Below are 19931 nucleotides of genomic sequence, written 5' to 3' on the forward strand. Positions count from 1 at the left end.
AATAAGTGTCCTGATAAAAGAGACAGCAGCACTGTGTGTGTGTGTGTGTGTGTGTGTGTGTGTGTGTGTGTGTGTGTGTGTGTGTGTGTGTGTGTGTGTGTGTGTGAGTGTGTGTGTGTGTGTGTGTGTTAATGTGTGTCTGTATGTGTGTCTGTGCTTGTGAAGTGTGTGTGTGTGCTTGTTTGTGTGTCACATCTGGGTATGTGTGCTACATGCCCGGGTGAGTGTTGTGTGTGTGCGCTTGCACACACACAAGTATGTCACACAAGCGTGTGTTAGGACTTTGTGTGTGTCTGTGTGGGTGTGTGCGTGCATGTGTGTGTGGTTGGGGGGGGGGGGGATAGCCGCAAGGTTATTTGCTATTAAATTCAAGACTGCATAAATTTTGCATGATAATTCATAATGACTCCCCTGTTTGTTGGAAGGTTGTTTATCTCCTATTCATGCAACAGAGCGAGAGCGTCCAAAAACATGGAATATATAAAACCTCAAACACATTTGAACAACATTAATGTAGTGCGAGTGTGTGTTTGTGTGTCTGTGTGTGTGTGTGTTGTGCATGCGTGAGTATCTGTGTATCAGTGTGTGTGCGTCATGCATGCATATAAGTGTGTGCGTGTGTCTGTGTGCGTTCGTGCGTGCATGCGTGTGTGGGTGTGTGTGTGAGTCATGCTGTACTCTCTTGGTTGACTTCCCTGGGCCATCATTTAGTGGCTGTTGATAGAAGGCACTACCCTCGATCGGAAAGCCTTGTTTGAGGAACATGGGCAGTTCAAAATCCTTTCTATCACAGTACTGCAATGTCTTACAATGACTTATCATTATGATGAAGCGAAATGTCATGATGTTGTATTGTTATAATACTACTCTCACTCAAAAGAAAAAAATTGAAAGAGAAAGTCCAACACAACTTTAACAAACACTCGGTGACATGAAGGAGTGCATGGCCGGGTCAAAATGTGCGTGTAGCGAACCGGCCTCAGAGACTTTCTCCAGAATCGCTCATCCAAACAGCCTCACACTTGACACTTCCTTGGGTCCTCGGCAATTCACCCGCCAAGTATGAGGTCGATCGAATGAATGGTTGTTGAGAAAATGGTTGTTGAGAAAATCTCACTCCATGACCACCCTCATTCATATCTATAAGCCTTTAGTGAATGATGAGGTCATCATTACCAGATGATGTATACACATTTGTAGGCGAATAGTAAGTGCCCAGCAGACCATTCTATCCAGTGGACTGTCCCAACTGGTAGGCTGCTCTATCCATCATACATCTAGGGGGACACTCCCACTTGTGATGTCACTCGAGGGTAGATGTTGAGATGGCTTGTAATGGTTGATCACACCACCTACCTACCGTCTTAAAATAGGATCCTTTAACATATACGAATGTATGTTAATGTTTTGTTACTAATTAGTTTGTGTTAAACGAAAGGCTTATAAATGACTTATGACTGAATGTTGTTGTAAAGTCTTCATAAATTCACATGACATAAACATGTATGCAGAGACCCTAATTGGATGACACTGCAGTGTACTGAGCAGTTGTTGTTATTTGTTTGTGTCATGTCGAGTTGGGATGCATTGGTTTCCCTAATCATGTGTCACCATTGTGCGTGAATTGTGAATGTGAGGCAATTTTGTGAAGCGCTTTGGGCGGCTAATGGTCAGAAAAGCGCTATATAAATGCAGTCCATTTACATTTGTGTTGGCTTGTGTTCAGACTATTTGTGTCACATCGCTTTCTTGTGCAATGTTGTTGTGTTGTTGTGCTTTTCCATCGAATTGTGTAGTTGTAGTTGTGTTGTTGTGTCTTTGTGTTACGTATCATTGAGTCATCGTATAGTTCTTCTGTTGTGTCTTCGTGTATTTGTATTATTGTGTCGTAATGTCATTGTATAGTAGTGTTGTTTTTGTCTTTGTGGTATAGTTTCGTTATGTAGTTTTAGAATATTTCTGTCTTTGTGTTATTGTGTTGTTGAGTCAGAGTGTAGTTGTAACGTTGTATGGTTGTATAGTTGTGTGTCCTGTGTGTGTGTGTACTATCCCTGAGCCATAGCTCTGACCTGTGACTATCAGCGGGGAGCCTGCAGGCCAACCGCCAGCCGCCAGAGGTGAGAAAACCCATCCACCGGGAAGGACCTCTAGTAATAACAACGGTGGAAAAGAGGCGCCCGATGATGGCCTGCTCAAAAGGCTCTCATCCCACGGTCTACAATGCAGGGCTTATTTTTAGCCGTGCAATCTGCTTTTGTCAAAGAAGCAATCCAACTGAACTAGTTCCATAATAGACCGCTGACCCATTTTGGATACAATACCACCAATTAAGACTTCTGATGATTATTTTAACCTTATCTAGAAGTAAATATGCACCTGAATTCATAACCTTATATCCTAGAATGGTAAAAGGTAAATGGACTGCATTTATTAAGCGCTTTTATAACCGTAGGCCACTCAGAGCGCTTAAATTAATAATTGCCTACCGCAGGCAGTGTCAACCATGCAAGGTAACAGCCAGCTCATCGGGAGCAGTTGGGGTTTGGTGTTTTTCTCAGGGATACATCGACACTAAGCTCAGAGGTGCCAGGGATCAAACTAGCAACCTTCCGTTTACCAGTCAACCCGCTATACCTCCAGAGCAATCCCGAACCAAATACATTTGATGCATCTGGATTCCAGACACATGTGTGTACAATGTTCAGAACACTGTATCCCTGCAAAATTATTTTAAGCGTAAAATACTTTACTTAGTGGGGAAGCTTTCCGCATTAAACTGGTAAACTTAAATTCGACAACGCTGTGCCTTGCTGTAAAGGAGACAGCAGGTCAGGGTCACCGAATCAGGAAGGCTGTTGGGTCTGGAAAGGGCAAGGATCATTTTACGAGTTGTTGTAAAATGATGCTGAAGTAGGTGCATGAAAGGGGCTTATCTATTGAAAAACCACAGCCAGTATGAAGTGAAATACTAATGTAGGTTTGTAGAGGCCGTAGCCCGTAGGGTTTGAGGAGAAGTCAGATATGGTGACATTATCTTTCCTGTACTATTTTGTTGGGTGAGAGGTATACAAATATTTTATTTTCTATTGAAAAACACTTTCATAGATATCAATACATTATATTATAATAATTTTAGATTGAAAAACTGATCAGTTGCTAAAATTAAAAACGTATACATCATTTTTGTTAAAGGTAGTTTACAGAAAACAGAACACATGGTTTGTTAGGACTCCATGTTTGATTTCAATTCAGACATATTTTTCAACACATGTATGTCATTCATGAAAGGCGCTGTTGGAGGAGACAAAGGGAATCGAACCCAGGACCTTTCAGCTGGGAGTCCACCCCACATAGAAAAGCTTGCCCCTTAGTTACATTTGTAATCAGGATTAGTTTGGATTTAGTTTGTATCCACAACAACTAAACACACAATTGAATTGGTAACTAATCTTTTGAGATGGCTCAGAAACAGCTCCTGCATAGGCATGCATGGCACCAAAAGACCTAGCCTATCTTTTTAGCTGTCGATATCTAGATGCCAAGCTCACAATATAAATGTTTTTGCTCAAGTATTTGGTCTGCTGTCCTAAACTGCAGGCATATGCAGAGAGCTGGCTCTCCGCCTATTGAGTCCTTGAGTCTCAAAATGACTTCATGAGTGAGTGCATTGTTTTGTATTTTGTTTGTTTTGCTTTGATTAGGCTGCTGGACGCGCACGTCTTGATGAACTTGATGGGGCGTTTACTCGTCACGTTGGTCTGCTGCACAGAGCGCAAGTGACGGCGCTCACTTCTGCTTGTCCTTGTGTGTGTGAGTGACGTCGTGCATGTGAGGAATCGTAATCGAGGCGCAGGTGAACAGACATAGTGGTTCAATCTCTTCCCGGAGTTTGCCATTTGAAGACACAAAGTCATTATCTATCTAGGAAAGACCTAGATCTCCTTGGCTTTAAGGACACCGTGTGGTTGGGTACAGGCCACTTGGTTACGGGAGAAAGGATGACACATATGGCTCCACAGGGGTCACTACGGCTACTTTTTGCGCTGTCCTGTGTGGTGAACACCTGCTTCGGCCTGACCTACATCTGTCCGGCGATCTGTCGCTGTAAGGTGGAGACGTTTCGATGCAACAAAGAGACCCAGGGCATCCATGAAAGTGGGCTTTCCTTTCGGCCATTGTAAGTAGCCTATTTGTATTTTATTTATTTATTTATAAATACATTTATAAATTATTGATACATATATATTGACATTTTCTAGTCATCATGTCTAACCGTGCACATTGTCTGTTACCTTGTAGAAGACTCAGCCATTTGTCCGTGAAAATAGTTCCACGACATGCCTTCAAAGACATCAACGTGACCAGAATGTGAGTTGCCCTCGTGCATGTATCAATACTCTGGTCTGGATTAGGATAGGCTGCTATTACCCCGAGGGTAGAAAGCCCTAGAGGAAGAGATATATAACATAGATTCGGCCCACGTTTAATAATTGAAATATTACGCATATGCAACTTCAAACCATCCATGGTAGTCGATGAGATTTTTACTGCTACTGCTTTTAAAGATAATTTCAGGAGGAAAAAACTACCAAATTCATAGCCAACTTAAAATAAAAGAAGATATCGTTTGTATGTATCTTGTCATTATTAATCAAATTAAATTTTTGCAGTCAATTCACCAATGTATGTGTAAGTTAGAAAGATGCATGTAGAATGTAAATGGGTCACCTTTACGCAGGCATCAATCGCCAATCAGCAGATCTATAGGCAGGAATTGTTTGAATAAACCGATGGATTTTGTATCTACAAGTTAAATATAAACAATACAATTGAGACAATTCTAACATTGCACCAATCTCATGTCACTGAGACTCAAATTAAACCACCACTGATACTAATGTGGAGAATCTTGGCACAGCATCTCTAAAAGCCCAATCTTAAGGCCATGGGAGCCCCTATCAGTTGTAATTACAATGCAATGTGTTGTACAATTTAGGATAGGGGGGATATAATCAAATAAAACAGAAAACTGCATTATCAAATTGAAAAGAGAGGATTGTCACCGGTACATCTAAAATGTTTGTTGTTATATAATACTGTAATATAATGAGCTGTGTCCCTTTTTTAATTGTGTTAACCTGGAAGCTATTGAAAATCTCTGTCTGCGAAATGAAGTGAATCAATTGAAAATATCATAAGGACTTTTAACTTCTCCTGTTGAAAGTATTAACAAATTCAACTTGTATTCTCACAGTGAAATCTCCCAAAGTGTCATTGTCACAGAAATACAGCGCCATGCATTCCTCTCCCTGCACTGCTTGTCTGAAATGTAAGGCTCCAGTTCACTTACGCACACACACACACACACACACACACACACACACACACACACACACACACACACACACACACACACACACACACACACACACACACACACACGTGCACGTACTCACACACACACACACACACATGCCGGTACACGCACACCCTTACACGCACACACACACAGTCCAGTTCACTCACACACACACTCACACACACACAGGCAGGCACATTCACTCACACACACCCACGTACACGCACACACACACACGCACACACACAAACTTATATACCACACAGCATTGTTGCCCTTAATCAAGCCTTATTTATGGTCACGTGTGTTCTTTGGTCGTTTATTTTGCTCCTGCAGCTCGTTGCAGAACATCATCAGTCTGAGATATATTGAGAAAGGAGCTTTCACTGACCTTCCGAGACTCGAGTACTTGTAAGGATTTCATTTCGTAAACAGTATGGGTTATTTTACTAAGGCACGCATTTTATTCTCTCCTGGCCTTCTGTATTTTATGTTTTGATGTCAGGCTAATCGAATCACCACACTGTTTCCATTAAGAAGTTGTGAAGCTATTATGCTACTAAATATAAACAATAGAGACAAAATGACAGCACGCATACTTGTAGTTGTGTCAATTGAGTTTCTTTAATCAACGAAAGGTCACAATAATGTAGTGCTTTAACCATGGAATATAAAGCTTGAACTGCGTAAACCTTTATGTTTTGGTCTAATCCACTTCTGTCTTAAAGGAGCATCCTCAATACCGGCATGGTGCATTTCCCCGACTTCACCTCTGTCTCCTCCCTCATGTCCAACTTCATCATGTAAGTGGATGCGTATTATAGCTGCATATGGGGGTTGAGTTGGGTGGTTGAAGAGGAGGCTGGTACTGTGTCCTTTTGTGTCCCTATATCATCTTGTCATGCACGTCAAACACATGCCTGTGTGGGGCCAAGGCTGTCAACTCGAGGCCTGAGAGTTACTATTATCTTATCTTCACACCGCCAACGCACAATTCTCAGCGCTGTCTCCCACAGGGCTGAGGCATCTGTCTCCACTGTTGATCTGATGAATAATAATAATTCCCCCACCTAATCGTAACGCTGGATATTTCTTAATGAAGGTGTTCCCGAAGCCTTTAACCTTTTTTCGTTTCCAGAGAAATGGCGGATAACACAAAGATTGACTCTATCCCGGCCAACTCTTTCAACGGTTTTGCAGAGGACTATATCTTCATGTGAGTATGTGTGGCATATAAATGTTTCATGGCCACCATGGTTAATATAGGAGCAATTGTTGGACATAATTTATAAGGAATGGTTTTGGTAGGTCTCAGTGCACATGTATAATTGAATGCAGAAGTTTGTGAACCGTATTTGATACATCCGTCTGGGATATATCCATTTGACTGGCAATATTTGTGAAATGTCCCTGACAGGAACCTGTACAGAAATGGTTTCAAGGAAATTCATTCTCATGCCTTCAATGGAACCAAAATAAACAGCCTGTAAGTACTAAAATATTAGATGTGTGAGATGGTTGAATTTAATTTTATGATTAATGATGTTGAAACACGATGTACCAGCAAGTAGGAGTTATAAAAGCCAAAACATAGATAGGACATGTATTTTGTCCCCGTGCATTAGTCTCTGTAAATGGAAACGCAAGTTGTACTGAAGTCCACTCAGTTCTTTACTAAGAGTAAAGTGATGAAGACAATCAATTCCAGGAATGTTAATAGTTCCTTGCTGCTTCGACCGAGATGCCAAAAAAATCCAGAAAATAGCACAGATTTATCTTTCAATGGCCTACAAATTAAAGTTTCTAAGTTAACCTGTATAATTAAATGTGTCTTTCAGAGATTTAAGAGACAACAAACATCTCTACCATATCCATGAAGGTGCTTTTGACGGTGCTTTGGGACCAATGGTGCTGTAAGTGCCAGTGGCTGATAATGCAGTTGGCTTTACGTGTGTCTCTGCCTTTACTGCCCCCTATTGGACAAAATAGGCACTTCTAATAACCTCTCAACTCACTCAAAAATAACTGCTATCGAGCCATAGCATGCTTCAGCGATGATTCTATTGAAAATCTGGTCATCATCAATTCGTTTTTCAATTGAATGTGGACATTAACATGATTAATGGTGCAATTAACACAGCATACAGAATACAAACTGGGTAATGGACGGCAAACCTGCATATCATACACATCAAACATTCTTCACGAGCTAGACAGGCCTTTGGCTTTTGTTCTAATGTCAATATCTTGGAAAACAGCTAATTATCCCTCTAAGCCTAATGCTTGTTTATACATTTCTCTGGTTCCTTCTGCAGGGATATTTCCTCCACAGCCCTGAGTTCGTTCCCCGCTGAAGGGTTGACGCAGGTGAGGTTCCTGACAGCGGTGTCTGCCTACACTCTGAAGGTCCTGCCCTCACTAGAAAGCTTTACTGAACTGCGGGAAGCTAACCTGACGTACCCCAGCCACTGTTGTGCCTTCCAAAGGAAACAGAGGTAGCAGAACAGGAACCGCAGCAGTAAACACAATCTTCTCATCATTTCACGCCATCACAAACAACAATACAACTCCTTAAAGGCTTAACTGTGACAGATGGATGTTTTAATTCCCGGGGTACTCTGCTGTAACTATGTTGTCTCCCAAACATTTACATCAAAAGGGAAAGTGCATTAAAGAACCTCACAAGGCTCTGTGATGTCAACGAGGCGGACATGTAAGGACATGTTTTGTTGCGCAAACACACAAGGCCTTGTTCGATTTTTCCCATCTAGCTTTTCACCAGCTTGACAGATTTTACAATTATTTTAACCGTGTTTACTCCATAGGGAACCAGCAGACGATGGTTTGTACGGAATCGATTACATCACCTCCCAGTATCCGGACATGGAACTGGACTGCCTGAACAGTTCCTTCATCAAGTGCACCCCAAAGCCCGATGCCTTCAACCCCTGCGAGGACTTGCTGGGCTACTCCTTCCTCCGCTCCATAACCTGGGTCATAACACTCTCCGCAGTGGCCGGCAATCTGGGCGTGTTGGTTATCCTCCTGGTTAGCCACCAGAAGTTGACCATTTCCCGATTTCTAATCTGTAACCTGGCCTTCGCAGACCTCTGCATGGGGCTCTACCTGTTGCTGATTGCAGCCATGGATTCCTACTCTAGCCCTCAGTACTATAACCACGCCGTTGACTGGCAGACCGGTCCGGGCTGCAGCATTGCAGGATTCTTGACGATGTTTGCCAGTGAACTGTCGGTCTACACCCTGACCGTGATCAGCCTGGAACGTTGGCACACAATCACCAATGCCATGCACCTACACAAGCGGCTCCGGCTACGTCACGTGTCGTTCATAATGGCCGCAGGCTGGGGCTTCTCTCTGTTGGTGGCTCTGCTCCCTCTTGTGGGGGTCAGCAGCTACAGCAAAGTGAGCATCTGCCTGCCCATGGACATCGAGACGCGAGGCTCCCAGTTCTACGTGATGGCTCTGCTGATCCTCAAGGTCGTGGCCTTCGCGCTGGTCTGCCTGTGCTATGTCTGCATTTACCTGAGCGTCCGCAACCCCGCGCTCACCACACACCACGGAGACACCAAGATCGCAAAGCGCATGGCTGTGCTCATCTTCACCGACTTTCTCTGCATGGCACCCATCTCCTTCTTTGCCATTTCGGCAGCCCTGCGTATGCCCCTCATCACGGTGTCCCACTCCAAGATCCTGCTGATCCTGTTCTACCCCATCAACTCCCTGTGCAACCCCTTCCTGTACACCATCTTCACCAGGGCGTTCCGCAGGGACCTCTGGCGGTTCCTTCAGCGCTGGGACTCCTGCCAAACCAAGCCTGGGATCTCCAGGAACCAGAAGAAGCCCGTGCGCACGATCATTGCCAACAACAAACTGTCAGGCGTCAGACCCCCCTTGTTTAACTTCTATGCCTATCACATCAAAATGCAGGGTTGCTTACTCAACAAAGGAGAGACATGATCACAGACTCTATCATCACTTGGTCGTTATCTCGATTGGTCAAAAATTGTCCCGGCTCGGAATGGCTATCTGCTGAAAACATCAATAAAAAAACCTTTTCGTTGTGCTTCGGTCAAGAGAACGATTAGCAGCTCATGTATCAACAAAGATGTAGACAGGTCATTAGCACTTGAACAGCCCACCAAAAAGGGAATTAAGTACCGCAATTCAAGAGATGAGTACAGATAAAATGGGCTGCAATGACAGACTATTTGTTAGGGGAACACAAGAGCATACTGGGAAATCATGTGGTTCCAAGTCTTCTTTGGTTTAATTATGTCTTATGTCACAACTGTATATCGTTACACTTGTGTATTTGGTAGACAGAGTTCCTTCAGACATTCTGCAGAACCGCGATGGCATCATGAGACGGGGTTCCTCAGTAGTCTGGTGCTACCTGATGATTAGAGATCTCGCTGGAGCGTTTAGAGACCGACTTGTGAGTCAAGGGTTACTGGCTCCTGAGGGTAACTCAGGAAATATCCCATGAATGCAGACAGCACCAACTCTTTCACACACTACTTCTGTCCAGTTTAATATGAATGTAATGCACACTCAATTTTTGTAATAAAAAATTACTTGAAAAATGATTCGTAGGCCTCACTTATTTTCTAATAGAACTCGATTGATGGAGTTGAAATTTAGTTTGCAGTCCAGTTTGTGTGTCAGACTAAAAGTAAAAGTTTGAATTTTTGCATGTGTTTATTTTAGTTTCGCAGTAAATAAACATGCCGCCCAAGAACAGAAATGTGACAAATGAATAATCAGCAAGCCAAGGAGCCAGGCAACCATGCCTCGAGTTCAGTATTTAGGACCGTTCTGTTCAGTGTCTAACTTTTTGTATAGGATTTCAGAGAAAGCAACAGCGTTAATTGGTTTTGTAACATATTTTATGTGCCTTGGTAGAAAAGAGTAGAATTTTTCATTCAGCGTCATAGTTATGGAGGCATATGCAACGCGATATAAAGAATACATCCAACAACAAAGAATACTCCTCAATAACTAAAAATAAATAAATAAATACAGACAATAAATTCTCTTTGCAATGCAAGAAAGGCAGAAAAAAAAACTAAATAAAAGGTGGACTCATGTCGTGATCGGTGCTTGGTTCTTCAGTCCCTGAAACCAGACACTAAAGTAATCACCACTCTGCCTCTCCGATTGCCTTAGAGAACACGTAGTCTCTGCCTCCGTAGCACATCACCGCGTCTTTCAGATGGAACTTCCAGCGGTTCTTGCTGCGGTGAATCTGTCAGAGTAAACAGCAACCAAAGTAATACCAGTGAAAGCATACAAGGGCAAATGTGAATGTGGTGAATGGACCAAGTACCTTGTCATACTGGCACACGATCACATTGTCTGTGTCGAAGAGGTCAGGGATGTCCTGGTCTTGCACATCGTCTCCCGAATTCAAAGGATCCTAGTGAAGTTTCAAAAAGGTTTTTTGCACCCGTTATATTCAAATACATTTTGCATGATCCAAAATCCTATTTTTTTTACTCAGATACGTTAAAAGGGCTGATATACAAGTTGAATTTAAAGGGCTCAAACAGGTACCAAACTATTGTATGATCTCTTGAAGTGCCATTAGATATATGGAGCATCAAAATGTTTGGGTTACCCAAAATGTTAAAAAAAAAAGCCCAGCATATTGAAACCTTTGGGGGAATCAAGCAGTCACTTACACCAGTCCGAACATACCTCTTCAACAACATCAGCGAGCTCATCCACTGCATCGCTGTCACTGCTGGAAGAGGGGCTGTCCCCCGCGCTGCTGCCGGCCCTGATCGCCTCTGCATTGATCATGCCCAGGAAATCGTTATCTTCCAGTGCGACTTCATCTTCTGCCTCGATATCCGAGTTGTCAAGAGGACCGTCCAGTTGAACAATATCCAACAACTCAGGGTAGCTAGAAAATACCGGCTTGGTGGTAAATCGGAGGGGGGGGGGGGGGATATAAAATTACGGAATGGAAAGTAACCTCAGATACCGAACTGAGTTTTAGGGCGGGGATAAGACCTAAGCACGTGAAAAATAAGTATGTTTATGGCTTATGGATGAACATGAAAACAAATGTATTACCTCAGTAACAGCCTTGTTCATCTCATCTTCGATCACTTGTTTCAGGATATCGTCAATGTCTTTAGAGACCGAACCTGCTGGGGCCTGTGCCAACGTCTCGAGAGACTCCGAGAAGAACTCGGAGATGGGTGTGTCCACACCTACTGCACCAGGCTCCTGGCCTGGCTGGAACCCCCCTTCCATCATCACCTCTGGTTGCTGTTGGAAGACTTGAGAGTGAAGGTTCACAGCAAGAGGAACCGGAGGAACCTGATGGGAAGCAGCGTTTTCCTGACTTGGGTTATAACTGAGGTTTTTTTGTGGCTGCGGTGGCTGAGATGCTGCTGGTGGCTGAGATCCTGCTGGTGGCTGAGATCCTGCTGGTGGCTGAGATCCTGCTGGTGGCTGAGATCCTGCTGGTGGCTGAGATCCTGCTGGTGGCTGAGATCCTGCTGGTGGCTGAAATGTTGGTGGTGGTGGTACGAGGGTTGTTGTTGAAGCTGGCCCCACTTTAGGCACAACAGTTCTGACCGACAAAGTGCCGCCGGCTGGTTGAGGGGCACTGGACTCTCTCCAACTGATTATCTTCTGTGTGGTTTGGGAGAAGGGGTTGCTGCCAGCAGGGCCCTGGGTTACTACTACTGGAACGTTTACTTTGTAAAGTTGACCTGGGGAAAACAAGACGGAAATTTAACCGAATTAGCTCATGTTATACTAGAAATGTGGTCCTGTGAAAGGTAACCTACAAATGGCTTACCTGAGGCAGTTTGCAGAGTCACCCCTGCTGGTATTTGCACTGGGTAGGACAACCCAGGAGGAAGAGAGAATGTAGCAACGGTCTCAGTGCCTTTCTGTATAATGCAAGACAATTGTGCAAATATGTAATTTTCTGGAAGATTAAGCCAAGATGCACTTTGTGCCGTTTGTTAATGAGAAAAAAACATGAATGGAAAAGTGTCCAGTCTGAAATGTAGTATGACCCACATATGGCAGTCTGATTAGAGATTAATGATCCAACATCAAACATTTGATTAATCTAATATTATTTTTTTTAACTTGTAAATGTTGAGATGTTTCTCGTATGTAATTTAGTAATTTTAAATATCGGATGACCACAAAATATGTAACGCAGTTTATTTTGTAAATTTTAAAACTTACCTTGAGAGGGAAATGAAATGCATTTTGACTTGTAGGTATCCCAACTGCAACTGAAGTTGTAACATTGGAATATATAAAAAATATCAATTGATGATTCAAATAATTAAACCATGCCCAAATCATGTAATCATCTTCAAGTAACCAACAACGGATGTTTTAGTTAAGAAGACATCAATAGGTGGGGTAGGTGACCGTGTCCCCATGTCTACCTCTGGGCCTGCGGTCCTCATCTGAGTGGTTGTAATGGGCAGGGAGCTGGAGCACAAACTTTGAAGAGGTGATGTTGTTATGCCTTATGTCTTCCAGCGCCTTCGACGCCATCACCTTTGCCTCCCACATCTGTTGAATAGCCGCCACATGTAGAATAGCGTCTTGATAATTTTGACGAATGTGTTTTTGACGAAAGTTCGGCGTTTCTCAAGAACATTTTAACAGTTTGAAAGCTTTGACTCACTCGCTTCAAATCGTCTAGGACGCGGTCCTCAAGTCCTTCGTCCAAAATAAGTTCCCGCATACTTTCAACCACATCCTCAATGATAGACATGTACAGTTTGGCCTGAGACAGCCATTTCATAGAGAAGGTTAATAACACATTAGCTCACAAAGCTAACATTAGCTATGCGCACACATTTCAGTAGACGCGTGAATTGACAGATAACGACAGCAAAAACCTTCGCTTACCACGTTTCCCGGGTTGCCCAACATAGTGTTCAAATTGACGAACGTATTAGAACATGAAGTATTCAAATTGCAACTTTGTCAGTTAGCCTACATGTAATGCCGCTGAACACTATACAGAGGGAAAATGCGGTTGCATCGCCGTATGCACACAGGTGACAACGTGTCCCATGGCATTGCCAATCAATGATCAATCACTGCCGCTCCGGGGTGCGCGAGAGAGGCCTGGGAACCAGGTGAGGTAAGGGGCGTGGCCAGGATGAGAGCGAGCGGGTCGGGAGCATCGATCAAAGCGTTTGCCTTGTCTTGATATAAAGTTATATGAATGACAAATACAATTTCTCTTTGGATGTTCGAAAATGTGTACATAAAACATTTGGTCAACAACGCAAAATCATTTCCTGAATAAATGTTTACACCAAATATTGATTATTGTCCATGTTGATTACTATTACATACACAATATACAATACAATACATACCACATTTATTATGTTTGCAAAGGGTGCCAGTCCTTGACAGAGGCATACAAAAGCAAATACAGACATACATATATTAATATTATTATAATTTTAAAAATATAAAGTGCTAGACAAAGGACATATCATATGGTTTAAAATGTTAAGACTATTTGAGCCTTTGTAAAAGGAAACAGAATTGGTCCACTATAATGGTACAAAGGCTACTATCATGTGATTAGATGAATTTAACACCACGAGTGTCACCAAGGGTCATTTCCCTCTGTGAGAAGACGATTTGGCAAAGAGTTCACTGTGTCACACACGCAGCTTGCTTCTCCGTCTCCGTCTCAATCCACTTCCTTTCAATTTCAACCTAAGAGGACAGATCAGTCGGTTAGAGATGTTGTAGCTCAGCATCCATCTTGGTTTGATGTTTACTTTGTACGCATCATCAGGCCAGCACAGCTCGACATCTCACCTGACAGTGATACCGGGTCCAGCTGGTGACGTGTTTCTGTGGCTGGATGTCATTCACCGTGCCCAGGGACCTGATTCTGGTCTGGGAGACCACTGCCCCCAGGATCTCACACTCCATCGTGACGAAGGGGTACCAGTCGTGTGGGATTTCCTGGTCAGATCCTAGTTCCAGCTTGCAAGACAATGAGTGAGGATGGTTGACGGCTGCGAGAAGAGAAAAAATAAATAAAAAACAGTTGCAGTTAATACATTTGACCACTAGACGGCAGGCAAATCTGATTCAACTGCTTTCAATATGTTGATGGCATGATTAAGCCTAGCAGTTCGATGCGTGACCACTCTGGAATTGTTTGAAAGTGTGTTTAAATAAACACTCAAGTTCCCACTTAGTCGAGTATATTATATGACGTCTTCTTACCGGTATTTTTCGTCGGAAGTTTGTCAATTCTCCAGACGATAGCCGAAAATACATTCTCATACTTCACGGTGCCAAGAGAAACGTGCATGACCGGTTGGGATTCCTCGGCGCTGACAGCACCCAGACACGCGTTCCTGTTCATGCGGGCCTTCAGCGACCTCTGGCGCAGTAAGGCCACCGTCTGGGACACTTTGACCCAGTCCCCCGGCACCGGGATCCAAATCACCAAGTTCTCGCAGAGTGGCTGCGTGTCACTCGCCGTGGCGGAGCTGGGGAAACCCGCCGACACGTTCAGGAAGGCCTGGAGCTCGACGTAGGCGCCCTGCACCGTGACCACCGCCTTCACGGAGAACGGCAGCTCGGTGCAGCCCAGAACCATGGTCTTGAACCGCATCAGCTCCGCCCGGCACGCGTCTGGCGGGGAGAACTTAATGAGCCGCGACCTCTGGAACTCCACCTCGTTGATGCAGTTGTGGAAGTGGCAGTCGGTGATCTCCATCCAGGCCTCCGAGTCCCCCTCGTTAGTGTAGCTGGAGTCGAAGCGGAGGAGCCCCAGGTCGTTCAGTGCCAGGAAACAGTCCGCCTCCCCGTTCAGAAAGGCCAAACAGTGGATCTGCGTGAAGGCCGCGCGGTCGATGACGCCGCCGGCCTTGTCCAGCTGTACCCACAGGTGATCCGTTATCTGCAGTGCGAACTCCTGCTCCTCATAGTGCCGCCGTGTCTGGTGAGGTACGGGCAACCTGAAGATCTCCTCCTCGATGGAGGCCAGGAGGTCCTCCATGTCGCCGTGCTCCATGGTGCCAAACTTCAGCAGTTGCTCTACCTCGGCCTCGTGGGTCACCTCCAGCTTGGGATGGTAGCGCTTCTTCTCCGCGTAAGAGAAGTGCTCCACCTTGACCGTGAGGATCTTCCGGGGCTCGCCGTGGCTTTCCAGCTTGGGCTCCGACGGTCGGCAGTGAGCGAGGAGCTGGAACTCCTTGAAGGGCTTCTCCAGCCCTCTCTCGTAGTACATCTGGAGCACTCCCCCTGCCAGGAGCCGAAGGTAGATGGGCCCCCACTGGCGAGAGGACATGCGGTTCTTCTTCTCAGGAATCCGGAGCATCAAGGACCAGCCGTCTCTCTTCTGGCCGCGGAACAGACCCTGAGGAACAAACTGTGTTGTTGCCTCCTGTGACAGCCTGGATTTTAACTTTGTTTTGCAACTCGACTCCCTGCCTCTGTCTCCTTCCAACCCCTCTGTCCCTGCTCGTAGGCCCTCAAGTTTGTGACAAATATAAGAAAATGAGTTCTGAAGTTGGTCACGTTGCGGCACGCCGCCATCTTTGGTCCGGATAAAAAAGCGAGGCGGGGCATTGTCACATTCAGAGTCGGAAGAGGAGCTCTCTAAATCCACACTGGGGTCGGTTCCGTCCCAGAAGGGGTTATAATGACCACGGTTCCCCCGTGAGGAGGTAGAGAGGCTCGGTCCCTCTGACGTCTGACTGCAGGCCCGTGGGCTACTCCCCGTCCCCGTGGACGATGAAGGAGACGTGCTGGAGAGACTGTGAACGACCTCACTCCTTTCCTGTGTCCTTTGGGCAAAGTTGAATGGAGATGTTGTACTTGGAATGCTGCTGACAGGAGTGCAAAAAGGAGTGTTGCAGGGAACGGAGGATCTTCCATTGGGACTCAATGGCAAGTGTGGGGATTCGAGGAGACCATTGAAGTTCCAGGAGGTATCCCTCACAGACGGAATCTCCAATTTGAGGCCATTAGGACGGGGCACCGATCGTTTGTTGGGTTGTCCTGATGATGATAGGGATTTTGGGGGCGAGGAGATGGGTGTGCTGTCATCCTCAAAGGTCACCCAGTTTGTGTTTTTCATGGAACACATCACTGGGCTTATCTTGGTTGCCAGATGTTATCAAATCCTCCTTCCTGGGAAGGCTGGACTCTGTTTTACTGGACCTCTGTAACAAAACAGGAAAGAAAACATCCAAGTTATTATTGTTGTTAATAATTCCTAAAAGTTCAGTCTAAGAAAACAGAACACTTACACATACACACACACTTAAAGCTAACTAGCTAATGAGACCATATACCATTCGCCATTGATTTTTCCTGATAAATGACTAAACAACAGCCTATTCTTTGTTCTCTTGTGAATATTAACAACCTTTAAGTAAATTAGTAATTTAGTCAACTCTTAAGATTCACCACCACTCAAATTTAATTTAAGAGATTTTTTAACTAGATCTCTTTTTAAATGTTAAAATGTATATAAATACAAACATTTATATAAAAACGGTTAACAGGAGTGCATTCTCCTCTCAACTAAATAACTTTCTGAACAGCACATGGCAAACAGACGCATTCTCTGAGATTGAAGTTGACATCATTCAGATGTTATAACATGCAATGGAAAAAAGCCAATCTCTTTGCCACAGCAGCAGTCCTGTAATCTAGTTTTACATAACAAAATAATCGGGCATATGCAAATATTTTAACAGAGCTGTAGCAGATTTTTAAACATTCTTTCAGGCAATTTAATATTTGAGGCTGTATTCCAGGCTGAAGTTCACATCAATTAACAAATAACATCCCAGACATCAAAATCCTATTTAAATATTTACTAATGCTAGTATTAAACCTAGGGAACACATGTTTACCCCTCCTAATGGCATGAGACTAGTGTTAGTGCCAAACATCTTCCTGTCTCATCATCCAGGCGCCAAGTCAACTGTGAGAATTAGGCTACGGCTCAGAGCAGATTGTAATACTCTACACTAGCTGGTACTGAGAATAGCTAGCTAGACTACATTAGAAGATGTAGCAGCATAATAATTGCAGTACTATGGGGTTAGAACAATTGGATTGGATACAGAAAAAGGTTGTCATTGTAGTTTTATATAGACTATAAACCATTTGTTGTTCTTCATTGTCATTGCTGGGCCAAACATTAAATCTGCATTTTGATCCTCTTCCAACACCTCTCATCATGACACAAGACACAGAGCCTCATTTCCCTGCAGATTTGAATATGAGGGAAAGAAATAATTGAAGACACAAAACCACAATTACAGCCTTGCTTCGTGATCACAGCTATTTCTTGCATGGTGAAGACAACCAGTGTGCAAATACCCCCTCTCTCTATAAATAACTGTGGGACTTGGAGAAGCGATTCAAGATAATGGGGCTGACCAGACAGAATGTTTCAGCTACACTGTGATGAGTGAATTATTCAGATCTGTCCATGTTTTCTGTCCACTGATGCCCATTCTGTTTTATGAGGAGGGGCAGAGGCATGTTGTCTGAGTGAAACAATACAAATAAAGAAGGACGGAGCAAGTTATCCACTTTCGTTACGCCATTGTCTCAGTTCGGAAGAACCACAGAGTCAACATCAACTCCGGAGTTTATGCGTAAACTTTGTAGAGGCCGGTAACATTATTAGCAACCAAGCTTATTCTCTGCTGAGGACAGGGAAGGAATTCCACACATTCCTCTGGGACAAGCTGCTTTTCACACAGGAAATACCACTAGGCTTTTTTTTATGAGATTTGACAGCAAATATGTGGTAGATTGTGTCTTTATCAACTCACTTTAAGATAGGCCTATCTAATCTTCAGCTCTTCAAAGCAGTGATGCCTTTCATGGCATAACAGACAAGCAGATGACCAAGCAAAGCTTTTACCGAATAACAGACTATCCCATGCCTAGGGGTTTACAGGTGTGGGATCTTTTTTTAAGAAGGGTCACAGAGACTACAGGAAATAATTAGTGTTTTACAATAAAAACGAAAAATTAAATGAGAGCATTTAAGCAACCAACGGAGAGCCAATGTTAACTGCCTGGCTGCTTCCTGTATTGCCTCAAGACTTTGGCAAGCTCTCTCAGGTTGCTGCAAGCTGTGATATTTAATTACAACTGATTTAGGCCTACTGGACATTTATCACCCTTATCATGCCTGTGTTTGAACAAGAAGGGCATTCTTTTCACGTTTTCAACCGGCCGCTTTATAATGAAATCCAGTTTTCCTTAATTAGAGCACTTTAACTCTTTTGCAAAAAGTTATTGTTTGTGATGAGCAGCCGTCCATCCAGAATGGAAAGAACAGCCTTAATCCCTGGAGCGAAACATTCCCATGTTTCCTGTTCGATTTAGAGATCTGATTGATCCCAGCCCTGGTCCGAGCTACGCAACACACTCACTCTGTAACCTATAATATGTATGAGTCCAACTTCCCTTGGCTTATTCGATCGCATATTCTCGGATTGCACTCATTATGCGTTTACAATCACGTAGGTTTACAACCGGAGAATGTTCCAAGTGGGTCAGATCAGAGACCGTTTAGGTAGGCCCGGGATGTTTATAAAGAGGCCCGCTTCTGGTGCCGAAACGGTCCATTGTTTTGGGAGCGAAAACTTGTCCCGAGTATAACTAGTCGCGTCTGGCGTTGTTTGGGTCGCTCTTAACATAACGGTATGCGCACAATGTTATTGCATGAGCAACACATGTGGGGGGTTCATTTAACTACGTCTGACTTTTAGACGAAACACATTCATCCCGAGTTGGTAAGTCGAGAGTAAAACCTGCAACAAACGTGTCAGAAAACCGCGAAGGTGATATACTCACACAAAAACATCTGCAGGCCACACGTTCGGGACGTTATCCGGACTTTTTCCTGTGGACCAGCCACGTCCGAGTTCCGATGTCGGTGGGTGTTCGTCAAAATGGCAGAGCGCAAAAGCTTGGTAGTTGTAATAACGCAGCGTTTCCCCCCTCCACACTCTGGTGTTGTAACGGGACAGCCCTGTCAAGGAATGAACGGGGGAGGATGCCCTCCCTACACCTCCCTGAACCCATGTTCTCCCCATGACCCGTTAAAGAGGCAGGGCAGGGCTTTAAAAGTGGAAGCTTATTTTGAGTTGTGTTTCATGAAGACTCGCTTTTGTTTGCATGACTTTGTAGACTCTCTGTAGTGGTATTAAAATCCCCTTCATCTTGCTCATCTGGGTCACGGGTTTTAGGTAATATTGTGTCGAGATTGACGTCGGTTTATGGAAGGCGTGCTGTTGATCATATCCTAGCCGTGTGCCTCAGAACTATTCTGAAAATAGAACGCTTAATGTAAATAATAACCCATCGCAAGTTAGACTGCAATGCATAATTGGTGTTATATAAATATGGTCCTTTAAAGGTCATATTTCCTGATTTTAAATTGACTAGGCAAAGCTCACACTTTACTGCTCCTTCAAACATAATGTTGCAACATAGCATTAAATCATTCATTTAATATGACTAATGATATCCTTATGGTGTT

General features: G+C 44.0%; 3 protein-coding genes across 3 annotated transcripts; 1 reads left to right on the forward strand and 2 right to left on the reverse strand.

Annotated features, from left to right (window-relative positions):
- The first annotated feature begins 601 nt into the window (after positions 1-601).
- On the forward strand, positions 602-9952 carry LOC115560447 (lutropin-choriogonadotropic hormone receptor). The gene is made up of 11 exons (XM_030379873.1): positions 602-4177; positions 4300-4368; positions 5255-5329; positions 5696-5770; positions 6088-6162; positions 6498-6575; positions 6777-6845; positions 7198-7272; positions 7675-7854; positions 8019-8072; positions 8185-9952. The coding sequence occupies exons 1-11, from the start codon at positions 3999-4001 to the stop codon at positions 9335-9337; spliced, it is 2082 nt and encodes a 693-aa protein (XP_030235733.1). The 5' UTR covers positions 602-3998; the 3' UTR covers positions 9338-9952.
- A 296-nt stretch (positions 9953-10248) lies between these two features.
- gtf2a1l (general transcription factor IIA, 1-like) lies at positions 10249-13479 on the reverse strand. The gene is made up of 9 exons (XM_030378836.1): positions 13277-13479; positions 13050-13151; positions 12805-12934; positions 12596-12645; positions 12195-12288; positions 11459-12105; positions 11078-11299; positions 10707-10796; positions 10249-10625 (listed from the first exon to the last, which is right to left on the reverse strand). The coding sequence occupies exons 1-9, from the start codon at positions 13298-13300 to the stop codon at positions 10518-10520; spliced, it is 1467 nt and encodes a 488-aa protein (XP_030234696.1). The 5' UTR covers positions 13301-13479; the 3' UTR covers positions 10249-10517.
- A 264-nt stretch (positions 13480-13743) lies between these two features.
- ston1 (stonin 1) lies at positions 13744-19539 on the reverse strand. Its single transcript, XM_030378835.1, has 4 exons — positions 19244-19539; positions 14630-16578; positions 14213-14415; positions 13744-14107 (listed from the first exon to the last, which is right to left on the reverse strand). The coding sequence occupies exons 2-4, from the start codon at positions 16500-16502 to the stop codon at positions 14042-14044; spliced, it is 2142 nt and encodes a 713-aa protein (XP_030234695.1). The 5' UTR covers positions 16503-16578; positions 19244-19539; the 3' UTR covers positions 13744-14041.
- Between the last annotated feature and the right edge of the window lie 392 nt (positions 19540-19931).

This window comes from Gadus morhua, chromosome 15, assembly GCF_902167405.1.
Source record: "Gadus morhua chromosome 15, gadMor3.0, whole genome shotgun sequence".
Classification (NCBI taxonomy): Eukaryota; Metazoa; Chordata; class Actinopteri; order Gadiformes; family Gadidae; genus Gadus; species Gadus morhua.